This window comes from Podarcis vaucheri (genome assembly GCF_965113315.1).
Source record: "Podarcis vaucheri genome assembly, chromosome: 4".
In the NCBI taxonomy this organism is placed as follows: Eukaryota; Metazoa; Chordata; class Lepidosauria; order Squamata; family Lacertidae; genus Podarcis; species Podarcis vaucheri.
The window spans coordinates 75,537,343-75,550,721 of NC_138762.1; the positions used below are offsets into that span (position 1 = coordinate 75,537,343).

Sequence of the window (13,379 nt, forward strand, 5' to 3'; positions counted from 1 at the left end):
AAAGTATAAACGAAACCTTTAAAAAAAAATTAAAAAATAGAATATTTCCTACTGCTGAATTATGCCTCTTCGGCTTTGCACACTGAACAAAAGTATTACATTCTTGTGGAGACTGCTTTGGAAAGCTGGAATGAGTTACTACTTTTGATATTAGTTATCTCTTAACGGCTGCAAGATCTCAAGATACCTCTCATTAAATTAGGGCCTAGTTCGGACAACGTCGAGGAAGATATGCTTGCTTCGTCCCGTGGTGTTTCTGCTACAGTCCTAGAAGAGTCCCGGAAGGAGACCACTCCAGTTCAACTTCCTGTATCAGGGCCAGAGTTGGCAGCCATGATGAAGATTGGCACCAGAGTGATGAGGGGGGTGGACTGGAAGTGGGGAGATCAGGTACTGCTTGCCTATGTCTGCCATATTTGCTGGATTTCAGTTCACTCTATGATCTTAATTACCGTATTTTTCGCTCTATAGGACGCACTTTTCCCCCTCTAAAAATGAAGGGGAAAAGTGTCTGCGTCCTATGGAGCGAATGCAGGCTTTTGCTGAAGCCTGGAGAAGCTGCAAGCCTGTGGACAGCTGCCTGCAGCCCGAAGTCCGGGGAGCGTGTCGCTGTGCACCCCGGGCTTAGGGCAGCTGTCCGCAAGCTTGCGGAGCCCGGCGGGAGTTCCCTGCCGCCCTGCGGAGGCTTGAAAGGCTGTCCCTGAAGCCAAAACAGTGAGACGGGGTGCTGCACAGCCCTCCGTCTCGCTGTTCTAGCTTCGGGATGGCTGTGCAAAGCCTCCGCAGGGCGGCGGGGTGAAGGCACCTCGCCGCCCTGCGGAGGCTTGAAAGGCTGTCCCCGCAGCTGCGCTCCAAAGGCTTCAGGGATCTTTGAGGTTGGCGGTGGGGGAAAGCAGCACTCCCCCCCACCGCCAGCCCCACAAGCTCGGGGGGCAACGGCAAGGCTGCGCGCAGCCTTTGCGCTGTTCCCCGACCTGCTCTTGAACGCACCTTGTTTTTGAGGGGGAGAACAAGAAAAAAAATCCCCCCCCGTTCTCCCCCTCCTATGTTCCGGTGCGTCCTATAGAGCGAAAAATACGGTGTTGGCCATATGTTTTTAAACTTTCCTGTATTACTGCTGCTTTTCCCTTCAGGATGGCCCTCCTCCAGGCTTGGGGCGCGTGATTGGAGAATTGGGTGAAGACGGCTGGATTCGAGTTCAGTGGGACACTGGCAGCACCAATTCTTACAGGATGGGGAAAGAGGGAAAATACGATCTCAAGCTGGCTGAGCCCCCACCTGCTTCTCAGCCTACAACAGAAGACTCGGACACAGAGGATGATTCTGGTAAGGGGTTTTTCTGCTGAACAAGTGGTAATGTAGCTACCAAGCAGTAAGTGGTTTGAACAAATAGGCCTTGTTCTACTCTCACCTCGTTTTTCAAGAAAGATATCCAACTAATTTAGAGAAGCCAGACACTTGCTGGTTCCGTAGTTATAGGTATTCCTGGAATATGCTTTCTCCTCTTCCAATCATTAGACATAAGGGATGTAGAGAGGTTAAAAGCCTAGCTATTCTGGATATGGACATTATAAGAGTGGAAGGGGCAACCCAGCCAGATGGGTAGGGTTTAAATAATAACATCATCATCATCATCATCATCATCATCATTATTATTATTAGCCTCCTTTTAACTTTCTGAACTTTCTAACATTGCTCCAGCTGCTGGGAACAGAATGTGGGGTTTAATTTATTTTGGGTGGATTTCACTTCCAGTGCTGGTATTTGAGTGGCATGTTGGTATACAGTAGCACCACCTCTTGCATTCAATTAACCCATGCAATTTCAACCTAGCTCTGTTGAAATCTTGCAGATTAATTGCACACAAGGCGGAGAGCTCAAAAAGCTTCTTTTGCACTGGGTGTTCCTGGTGCTCAAAGAGCTTTTAACCACTTAGGCTGGCTTACCAAGCTCTGGAAAGCTCTCGTGAGAACTTGTAGAAATGTGGACAGCCCTGCAACATCTTGCGAGAGAACATTCCAGAACTCAGTAAGCTCTTAAAAGCTCTCCGCCTTGCTTGGAAGGTAAGGATGGCTGTGTGGTAGCAGTTCGGGTGTATGCATTTCTATGTATGCACGTCATCCCCGCAATGTAAACCTCCACTCAATACTGTAATATTAGTCCAGTTATTATTTTTCCTCATCGTGCCATTCTGAAGCTGTGGAAGATTAATTTGCCTGGAAAAACAACATTAAATTGGATATTTCCAATTTCTCTCTTTTTTTTACCGGTTTGTCCAAGGTTAAGGAAATTCTGGCATTTTTAAAAATACTCGTAGGTTTAAAGTGAAAGTCAGTATCCAGGGGTGTCTGTCCACCAGTGGAACAGGCACAATTAGTGGAATGGATTCTCTCCTCCCTCTTCAGCCTGTTGTGTGTGCCTTCCAAATATGCACACAGGAGGGTTGGGGGGGCGACCCTCTAGAACAGATTTGGGAGCCGTAGGGTAGGGCCGTACTGGGAGGGAGGGAGAGAAAAGGGAATCCCTGAGCTGAAATCACCTTGCACAGTGCTTGCTGTCACCCAGCGTTGTTGTTGTTTAGTTGTTTAGTTGTGTCCAACTCTTCATGACCCCATGGACCAGAGCACGCCAGGCACTCCTATCTTCCACTGCCTCCTGCAGTTTGGTCAAACTCATGTTGGTAGCTTTGAGAACACTGTTCAGCCATCTCATCCTCTGTCGTCCCCTTCTCCTTGTGCCCTCCATCTTTCCCATCATCAGGGTCTTTTCCAGGGAGTCTTCTCTTCTCATGAGGTGTCCAGAGTATTGGAGCCTCAGCTTCAGGATCTGTCCTTCCAGTGAGCACTCAGAGCTGATTTCCTTAAGAATGGAGAGGTTTGATCTTCTTGCAGTCCATGGGATTCTCAAGAGTCTCCTCTAGCACCATAATTCAAAAGCATCAATTCTTCAGTGATCAGCCTTCTTTATGGTCCAGCTCTCACTTCCACACATCACTAGTCACCCAACGTTAGGAGACCTGAATTAATTCGCTTGTGAAAATAAGGAGCTTGCAACGGAGCGCATAAATTTCATTGTCTTCTGTCATTTAATTTGACTCTTGTTTCAGAAGGAGAACAAATTGAAAGAAATCTCCACCCTACTTCCATGATGCTGACAAGCACAGTGAATCTGCTGCAGACTCTCTGCCTCTCGGCTGGAGTCCATGCTGAAGTCATGCAGAACGAAGCAACAAGAACTTTGTGTGGGCTGCTGCGCATGCTAGTCGAGAGCGGGACCGTAGACAAATCAGGTAGATACCTGCACCAGATCAAAGTCTTGTTTTGTGTGCCGAGTCCTTCATCCTCATATCAGTGGCTCCTCAAGTTAGAATGATTTGCCTCATTCCATATCTGCAGCAGTGCATTTAAAAAAGTATATTTAAAAGAGCTTCACCATTTTTTAACAGAGCAAACAGGCCTTTGTTGCAGAGCGATTTTAGGTGCTTTGCTTTCTCCTGTGTTTTGTTGTTTTCCTTAGGTTTTCATAGTTATCCTGTTGTGTTCAACTAAAACAGGCAAAAGTACATGATATTGCACATGCTTTCTGACGCTGATAAATAAAACAAGTGATCATTCTATTCTGCAAAATGAAAACTGTTTATTCTAAAAAGCCGGTTTAACTTTAGGTGCTTTGAGGCAAATAATTCAGGTCTAAATGCACAAATGTAGTACTTTTAGGCAACTAAGAGCGCTTAAGAGTGTTTCTTTTTTTAAAATAAATTCCAGCTTCTGTACCAAATACATTGGTTTATAAAGAACAGCACAGGAGCTGGTGTTCACTGGGATTCATCCGAAGTATAGCCCTCATGCCTCAGATGTGCAGCACTCTGAGTACGTCGCAATGGATAACTCTTCTAATGAAAATCGTGGAGGGACATGAATCGTTTACTGCTGCATCTCTACAACGACAGGTAATGCCTTTCACTCCTGGAGGTATCCAGTGGGGTTTTTAACCCGCCACAGCTGAGTCATAATAGAGTTTGAAAACCACATTTCCTATTTGTGGCTCGATTCAAGATCAGGCACCTTTCTCTTGAAAGCGATGAAGCAGGAAGAAGACGCAGAACGGTTTCATTGCTGCATTTTGCCTAGATGCGAAAGAGGAAGTGGAAATGTGGTTAGTTGGGTCCCTAGCAGGGGATTATCTCCCCCCCCCGGTTGACATTAGGCAGTTATTTACAGTTTATATACATAACAGTACAGCTTACATACCTAAAGTCTTTATTAAAAATCATTTTGAATTATAACACATGAGTAAATGTCTCCATGTTTTTTAGAAAGAGGAGCATTGGTGGTTATTTTGTGCAAGGAGGCATAAGAGTATCTTCCTACTTGCAGAATTAAGTGTTTTTTTTCTAGTAGCTTGAGAGACTTCTTAAAAATAGGTATATTTTCTCCTTTCATCTTTTAGATCCTTGCAGTGCACTTACTACAAGCAGTCCTTCCTTCCTGGGATAAAAGCGAAAGGTCAAGGGATATGAAATTCCTAGTGGAAAAATTGTTTGGTTTCCTTGGCTGCCTGCTTACCACTTGTTCTTCAGATATCCCACTGCTCAGAGGTAGGAGAATATTATGCCTTCAGTGTTGTATTCTTATGTTTTTAACCATATTGATGTCTGTCTATGAGTTTCCCTCTTTTCCAATTTATCCTTTTTTTTTTTTGGGCAGAGTCTACTCTGAGGAGGAGGAAGGCAAGGCCTCAGGCCTCTCTCACGGCCACTCACAGCAGTACTTTGGCAGAGGAGATAGTGGCACTGCTGAGGACATTGCATTCACTGAGCCAGTGGAATGGACTCATAAACAAGTACATCAACTCTCAGCTAACCTCCATCACCCACATCTTTGCAGGAAAACAGTCAGAAGGGGTAGTTCCCGCATCTTAAAATCAACTCATTTTTGTTTAAAATCTAGTAATCGTTAATGGATTCTGTCAAACTATTTAAAAGCTGTGATATATTTTTTGTGAAGTGATTGCCTTCTTAAATGTAAAATTGGCTGCAATATCAAATATTATTGCATGTTGTTTTTCTTGAACTGTGAATATTTTCCAAGGGGAAGTTCTTGCTTCAGTTTCATTGTGCCTGTTCTCTTTTTTTCCCCTAGGCTGTTTTGGAAGACTTCTTTCCTGACGCTGAGAATCCAGAAGTGGGAGGCTTGATGGCTGTCCTGGCCGTCATTGGCGGAATAGATAGTCGCTTGCGGCTAGGTGGCCAAGTCATCCATGATGAATTTGGAGAAGGCACAGTGACACGAATCACCCCGAAAGGAAAAATCACAGTGCAGTTTTATGACATGAGAACCTGTAGAGTCTGTCCCCTCAGTCAGCTAAAACCAGTAAGTGTATTAAAGTGATGCCTTGCTTAAGGTGTAAGCTGAGTGCGATGCATTATACGTGGACTGTTGGTTTGTTCGTTTGGGGAAATATTCTGATATTCTCCTGGCTGACGAGCAGCAATTTGAGCATCCCAAAAAAGCTGATATTTTTCTTTCAAGTGCCATGCACCACTGCTCAGATAAGGTAATATGTTACCAATATTTCAGCAGCTCTTGTACAAGTCACCTTCAGTTCCACATCTTTTGGGTAGAACTTTTCTGTTTGCTTTACCTCACTGTTGTTTCACCCTGGGAAAGGAAATTTTGACAGCCCCTTCTGCATTGGTCTAGGAGCGCTTCTGCCTTTTACAAGCATTCGGAGAAGGGAGGGAATTCTCTCAGGTTGGAAGCAAAGAAATGAACACAACTTACAAGGAATTTATACTAAAATATATATTTTAAATGTCTGTTTGTCTATAGCTCCCGGTCATTCCTTTTAATGTCAATAATTTGCCATTCACTGAACCAATGCTGTCTGTCTGGGCTCAGCTGGTGAACTTGGCTGGAAGTAAAGTTGAAAAACACAGAATAAAGACTCCAAATCAGGGTGTTTCGGGTATGTTTTTCTTGATTTATAAATACTGTGCTCACTCTAAAAGGACGCTACTCTTAAACAGATGATGTCAAAGTGTGTTGATTTGAAGAATGTTTCTTAATTGGTAGGTTTTTTATGTTTAATTTTATCCCTATTGTACCTTTATTGTGCACCACTTGGAGACTTGAAAACATCTGTTTTCAGTCAGTAGAGCCATAAGTTTGTATGCTGAAGGATAAGAATGCATGGAAGAAGTGAACGGCATTAATGATGAATATATAAAACTAACACTGGGACTAAAGCAGTAGTGCCTCTTGGATATGTTAAAAAATACAGTTCAGTATTTATTTTTTCTGTTTCTTCATAACTTCAAGCTTTATTTTAACTGTGTATTAAAATATAAAGAATTTCTACTAATAAGCATTCCAATAGGAATGGGAAGAAACAAAAAAGCACTGTGGTTTTTAAATGAACAGTGTAATTTGTGAGTTTTAGGGCTGTACATTCCAACCCAGTGGTCCAACCTGACCTGGGGAACACTTGACTTGGTCCCAAGTCAATTGGGTGTGGGTGTGTGAGAGAGAGTGAAGTCATGCCAAAGCCATGTTTCGGTCTACCATCTTGATTCAAAATGGTGGCCAGCATCCAAATGCCAACCAAGACTGCTGCCCGCACCTTGGGAATGATATATTGAGAGCTGGCAGAAACTATGCCCCCAAATAGGCAAAGCCATGTTTCAGTCCACCATCTTTGATTCAAAATGCTGCCTGGTGTCCAAACACCAATGAAGTCTGCTTCCCCCACATCGAGAACCCTTGTGCAGAGTTTGGTGATGTTATCTCAAGAGCAGACAGACAGACAAACCACTTTCCAAAATAGATATTTGTAGATCAATTCTTCCTATTTATTTTGCTAAGAAATGCCTATCATATGTTTTGGACAGGCCAAATAGACTTGGATCTGCTCAGATGCCAGCAGTTAAAACTGTACATACTAAAAGCAGGTCGAGCTCTGCTTTCTCACCAGGATAAATTAAGACAAATCCTATCTCAGCCTGCAGTGCAAGATGGTGGCTCACTTCCCACAGGTAATAATATTCTGCTTGATTACAAGGTTGATAAAGATTCTCTTACTTTTTTCTACTGTTGAAGTAAGTAGACGAACATAGGAAAGGACTGGTTCTTATCTGTGTTTTGTTTTTGTGCATGATTGTCTTGACTTACCGTGAGTTCCTTTCTGGCAGGACATACATGGGGTTTTTTTTAATGTTGAAAGTCAAAAAGGTGAAAGGAGAAATATTTTCTGTCTGTAACAAGCAATTTCTTCCCAACAGTAATGTTCTCTATGTATTTTCATATGGTTTAATAATTTCATCTGAAAGCAGATACCCTGAAAGGATAGAGCAATAAAGAGACCAATGCAGGGCCCATTTTACTTCTAGGGAATTGATATTCTTGTGTTTTATGTGGAGAGTATCCAGCAATGAGTTACCCTGTTTCACTGAAACTAGGAAATTAATACGTCTTCAAGAAATCTGATACTTACCCAATGTTAGTGATGATTGTCTCATTGCCTGTTAATTGCCCTAGATTATAATTTTTTTAAAAAATAATTGAATAAAATCTCAGATGGTATAGACTCATCAGTGGTTATTTGAAATCTTCCCCAAGCTTTTGCTGTGCTTAGCAATTTCAGTCACTCTTAAGTAGATGTTATAAGCGAGCTGAAGCCCTTTTTCCATTTCAGTTTTAACATTTTTATGTAACGACATAATAAAAAGAGATAATGGTAGTTCTGGAGGTAGACATTTAAATACAAAGCATCTTCTCAGAATTCAAAGCTTCATCTCTTTTGAACAGAGAATGTGATGTACATGTTCCTTTTTTTAAAAAAGAAGAGGTGTTTGCATTTGAAGTGAGACACCATTGAAAAGTAATCTGTTATTGGAAGTGTATTTCAGTTTCTGGTTGTTTCTGAAACTTAAATCCACTTTGCTTGGCTTAAGATGATGGCGTAGTGGCATCACCTGATGTTGGAGACTTGTCTCCTGAGGGACCTCAGCCACCCATGATCCTCTTGCAACAACTGCTGACGGCAGCAACACAGCCATCACCTGTGAAGGCGATTTTTGATAAGCAAGAACTTGAGGTAAGATCTTAGGTTTTTCCCATTAAGGAGAAACAGTTACTGTTTTATTTAGATAGGCAATAATAGAATAAAAACTTTCTGCCAAGGCAATTCATAGTTTAAAGCAGGCTTGTAATATAATAGGCTTTTCCTTCCTGATCATGTTTATCTCAGAGACTGCCTCCTGCCTCTAATCACAGCGTCCAATGCTGGTCACAGCCTCAGACTACAAGGTTCCTGGGTCAAGCCCTAGATCTCCTGGTGCTTTGCTAGTTTGAATGTTCCACAAGACCTGGCATAAATAAATCCTATTAATGTTGTGCAGTCGTACCTCGGAAGTTGAGCGGAATCAGTTCCGGAAGTCCGTTCGACTTTCAAAATGTTCAGAAACCAAGGTGCAGCTCCTGATTGGAAGCTCAGGAAGCCGCGTTGGACGTTCGGGTTCCAAAGAATGTCTAAAACTCCTGGTAGAGAACAATCTAGAGATTACCCTAAGGGTAGCCAAATTCTGAGCGACTGCCATAAAACTTAGGGAACAAGCTGTACTACCAAAATGATTAAGGTTTTAAGTGATAATTTTAGGTTATATTTTAGTGACCAAGATTTAATATATATTTTTAACTGCTGCTATACAGTGGTACTTCGGGTTAAGAACTTAATTCGTTCTGGAGGTCCGTTCTTAACCTGCAACTGTTCTTAACCTGAAGCACCACTTTAGCTAATGGGGCCTACCGCTGCCGCCGCGCCGCTGCTGCGTGATTTTGGTTCTCATCCTGAAGCAAAGTTCTTAACCCGAGGTACTATTTCTCTGTTAGCGGATTCTCTAACCTGAAGCGCCTGTAACCTGAGGTACCACTGTATCTGAATTGTCTCTGTTATACCCAATTACAATTCAATGTATTCCTGTTGTGTTTTATAATTTTCCTGTTATTGTAAGTGACCTGGAACTGGTCTGTGAGTGTAATAATAAAATTCATTCATTCAAAGAACGTTCACAAACCGAAACACTCTCTTCTGGGTTTGCGGCGTTTGGGAGCCAAAATGTTCGACTCGCAAGGCGTTCGGGATCCAAGATATGAACTGGACTTTGTAAATGTATTACAGTTACAAAAATATTTACGTATATCTTCTTATAGGCTGCTGCACTGGCTGTGTGTCAGTACCTGGCAGTCGAGTCTGCACATCCCTCAACTCCAGTCTTTGAAGACTGCAGCTCTAGTGAAGCCACAACGCCCGTTACAGTCCAGCACATCAGACCTGCAAAAGTGAAAAAACGCAAAGTGTCCCCGATTCCACCGCTTCCAGTTGTGCTGCAGCTTATGGAAATGGGTTTCCCCAGGAAGAATATTGAGTTTGCACTGAAATCACTTTCGGGGACCTCTGGAAGTGCTTCTGGGTTACCAGGTACTTTGCTTTTGTTTGTTTGAGGTTCAAGGAAGAACACGTTGCATTAAGATTTTGAGAAGCTGGAAAGTGCTTTGACATTCAGCGAATGAGATGTTGTGGAGATAGGGTAATATGAAGGAAAAGAGAATGTGAGAAAGGGAAAAGGAAAAGGCAGCAAAAAGGACTAAATTGCAGGTAGCCAGAAGGAAGGAAAGAAAAACAGATGACCCCCAAGGTTGCATACCTGAGAAATTGAACTATAAGGGTTAAACAACTGAAAAGGGATAGGAGGATATCACAGAAAATGCACAGGGCTACACTTTCCCCACATTTGTGTTTTTGAATGATTGCCAAATGGTTTTAAGAGATGAAATTGAAGAGAGGTTGTGAAAAATCGCTTGAAAAACAAGAATTGAATATTTTGTTTTTTAAATCTGGGGGAATAATTTGGTGCAGCCAAAGTTGACTGTAGGGTCAGTGAAGCACAAGGAGAAAAGTTATTTTTTCTTGAACTTCAGGTCAAGTGAATAATAATAATAATAATAATAATAATAATAATAATAATAATAATGTCTGTATTTCTTACGTCTTGCTGTAGGAGTAGAAGCCTTGGTGGGCTGGCTTTTGGACCACCCAGATGTCCAAATTACTGACCTCTCAGATGGTGACACTGTATCTGATGAGTATTCAGATGAAGACGTGGTAGAGGATGTAGAAGAAGCAGAAGCTGCATATCCTGTGGTAAGCGTTAGGAATGGGATCTTAGGATTCTGAAACAACGTGTAGAGAGGCCAGCGTTCCTGATACGTCAGTCACAACTTTGGGCCAGGAAACCAAAATGAACATTCTTTGCAATCATTTGGGGAGTCTGCATTGCAGAGCACTTAGCATTTATAACGTGCGTCAGAGTTATGGATTTTTTATTTTATTTTATTGCAGTCTACTGGTGCCGTTGTAACAGAAAGCCAGACTTACAAGAAACGAGCTGATTTCTTAAGTAATGATGATTATGCTGTGTATGTGCGAGAGAACATTCAGGTAAGCTTGACTATGAAGCCTGCATTTGAACTGTAATGTTCTCTATTTGAGAAGGATGATGTTGATGCAGCTGAAATGCTGAGGTGGATGCACGTGGGAGGAGGAGATAAACACGGAAGCTGCAAATTGCTTTGATAACTGCAAAAAGCTGCTTTATTTAATCTCCCAGCTGCTGCAATCTGTTGTTGCTTTGCTCTATTCATAGAAGGCACTGATGTTCTTTGTTTCATGGTAATGTCAAGGGGCTACTTCCTCCTTCCACAGTGTGTTTTCAGGGATGTAACCGACTTGTACAGCGTCTGTTTTACATGCAAAAGGTTCCCGTTTCAATCACGGACATCTCTTGGCAGAGCTGGAAAAGACTCATGCCTGTAATCCTGAGCGCCACTACCAATCAGTATAAAAAGTACTAAGAGCAGCGGCCTCTGACTCTGAATAAGCTTCCCGTGTTCCTAACATTTGCATTGGATTAGAAAGCCATTAGCTTACGGTCATCATAGTATTGTGTGAGGTGCTCTCGCTAGGCACCAAGTATAGGCCTGAACTGATCCCATTTGGCTCTCCACCTTTGGAATTTGGATTAAATCTTCAACCCAAACTCAGATCTGGAGTCTTCCTTTTTGCCCTCCAGCATGTGGTGTGGTTTATACACTGAAGCCACATTGGGATGATTCACACAATGCTCCGAAGGCTTTTGCTTGTGCAGAGAGGGCATGTCTGACTTGGAGACATTGGATGCATTGTTGTACGTGTGAACTATGATTCAATACATGATCGTCCCCTATTTCTTCTCCAGTTTTTTTTTTTTTTTTGAGGGCAGTGCTTTTGTGGATCACTGCATTTTACTTGTGCAGGCCTGGTTCAAAATAATAGAAGCAAACCATGCCCCCGGTTTGCTTGTATAAGCTAGGAATCGTGTGCTCTCCCCCCAATGCACTAGCAGGGAGGAGTAAAGGTAAAGGGACCCCTGACCATTAGGTCCAGTTGTGACAGACTCTGGGGTTGTGGCGCTCATTTTGCTTTATTGGCCGAGGGAGTCGGTGTACAGCTTCCGGGTCATATGGCCAGCATGACTAAGCCAGAGCAGTGCACGGAAATGCCATTTGCCTTCCCGCCGGAGCGGTACCTATTTATCTACTTGCACTTTGACGTGCTTTCGAACTGCTAGGTTGGCAGGAGCAGGGACCGAGCAACGGGAGCTCACCCCGTCGCGGGGATTCGAACCGCCGACCTTCTGATCGGCAACTCCTAGGCTCTGTGGTTTAACCCACAGCGTCACCCGCGTCCCGATAGCAGGGAGGAGTACAGAAGGCAAAATTACAGACAGCCTTCAGATGTCGTTAGAAGGTTTTGTGGTTGTTTATCTGTTTGACATCTGATGAGAGGATGTTCCACAGGGCAGGTGCTACTACTGAGAAGGCCCTCTGCCTGGTTCCCTGTAACTTCACTTTTTGCGTATTCACGGCAAGCCGTTAACTGGGCCAGTGATAGGAAATTCTCCTAAATCACAGGGTAGTCTGTCTTGTTCAGGGTAGTTACTTTGATACTGCATTTCTGTTGAAGCTTCAGTTGGTAAATATTGATCCATTTTTTCCTCCTCCTAGGTGGGAATGATGGTTAGATGCTGCAGGACATATGAGGAGGTTTGTGAGGGCGACGTGGGCAAAGTTATCAAATTGGACCGCGATGGACTGCATGATCTCAATGTGCAATGCGATTGGCAACAGAAAGGTGGCACTTACTGGGTCAGATATATCCACGTTGAACTTATAGGCAAGTCAGTTACTTCATTCATTCATTATTCTAATGCTGTCTTTTACACGCTCAAAATCCAAAGACGTTAATTTCATTGCTTTTGCATTTTTTAAATAGGATTCCCACCACAGAGCTCTCCATCACACATAAAGATTGGCGACAAAGTGCGAGTGAAAACCTCCGTGACTACACCCAAGTACAAGTGGGGCTCTGTTACCCACAGGAGCGTGGGAGTTGTGAAAGGTAATGTGTATTCTTTAAAAGAAAAAGTTTGTTGGATGGGTTGCACAGAATTACGGACTTCGTTGTTTGTAGAATTGTAGTGTTGCCTGCATTAAACTGTTGGAATGCTTAGCAAGTTCTGATGAACAGGAAGTACAGTCGTACCTTGGTTGTTGAATGAAATCCATTCTGGAAGTCTGTTCGAATTCCGGAAATATTCAGAAACCAAGGCGTGGCCTCCAATTGGCTGCAGGAGCTTCCTGCACTCAATTGGAAGCCGCGTTGGACGTTCGGCTTCCAAAGAACGTTCACAAACCAGAACACTCATTTCTGGGTTTGCGGCGTTTGGGAGCCAAAATGGACGAGTGCCAAGGTTTTCGACAACCAAGGTACGACTGTATTGGCTTGGCTCTAAGTATGTCGTTGTGCGAGCGGGAGGCACTTCTGCCCATGTAAGGTGGCAAATGTCAACAGCATTTGCCAGTTATGCTTTCCCATTGCAGCTCTTCATGGCATCCCTTGCACTGTCCCAAAGACCTGGTTCGCATGTTGCTCTAAGCCAAACTATGGCTTAGTGTGAATGCGTTGCGTTCCCAGGAAAGAGGTCCGAGAAACTTCGCTCCCCCCTTATCAATTTGCTGCCTCGCTATTGTGAGCTAAGCCATAGCTTAATGTAGCGTGTGGACTGAATTAGGGCTCCTGGTTGAGCTCTCTGCATAACCAAGAGCAAACTTCCCCAGGAGCCTGTCTGCTCGTGCTAAGTCATAGTATGGCTTAGTGTCACATGTGGACTAGGCCACTGTGTCTCTGAATCCTCAGGAACAGGGTGTTTTTTTGGGGTGGGGAATAGGGACCAGCAGCAGGAAGCGGGAAATCCCTGTTTTGTGAGCAATGCTTCAGTCACA

At 43.3% G+C, this 13,379-nt stretch overlaps 1 protein-coding gene across 6 annotated transcripts in view; it reads left to right on the forward strand.

Moving 5' to 3' along the window:
* Positions 1-13,379, forward strand: part of HERC2 (HECT and RLD domain containing E3 ubiquitin protein ligase 2) — a 101,081-nt gene that overhangs the window by 43,318 nt on the left and 44,384 nt on the right. For 5 of the 6 annotated variants that reach the window (XM_082219998.1, XM_082220002.1, XM_082220001.1 and 2 more), the window contains 15 exons: positions 203-390; positions 1,134-1,326; positions 3,107-3,289; positions 3,765-3,949; positions 4,450-4,597; positions 4,707-4,903; positions 5,142-5,372; positions 5,832-5,967; positions 6,890-7,033; positions 7,952-8,094; positions 9,210-9,477; positions 10,058-10,200; positions 10,399-10,497; positions 12,102-12,270; positions 12,370-12,495. In XM_082219998.1, coding sequence (XP_082076124.1) covers positions 203-390; positions 1,134-1,326; positions 3,107-3,289; positions 3,765-3,949; positions 4,450-4,597; positions 4,707-4,903; positions 5,142-5,372; positions 5,832-5,967; positions 6,890-7,033; positions 7,952-8,094; positions 9,210-9,477; positions 10,058-10,200; positions 10,399-10,497; positions 12,102-12,270; positions 12,370-12,495 — 2,553 coding nt within the window. The remainder of the gene's footprint in view (positions 1-202; positions 391-1,133; positions 1,327-3,106; positions 3,290-3,764; positions 3,950-4,449; positions 4,598-4,706; positions 4,904-5,141; positions 5,373-5,831; positions 5,968-6,889; positions 7,034-7,951; positions 8,095-9,209; positions 9,478-10,057; positions 10,201-10,398; positions 10,498-12,101; positions 12,271-12,369; positions 12,496-13,379) is intronic. The other variant, XM_082220000.1, reaches the window with a different exon arrangement.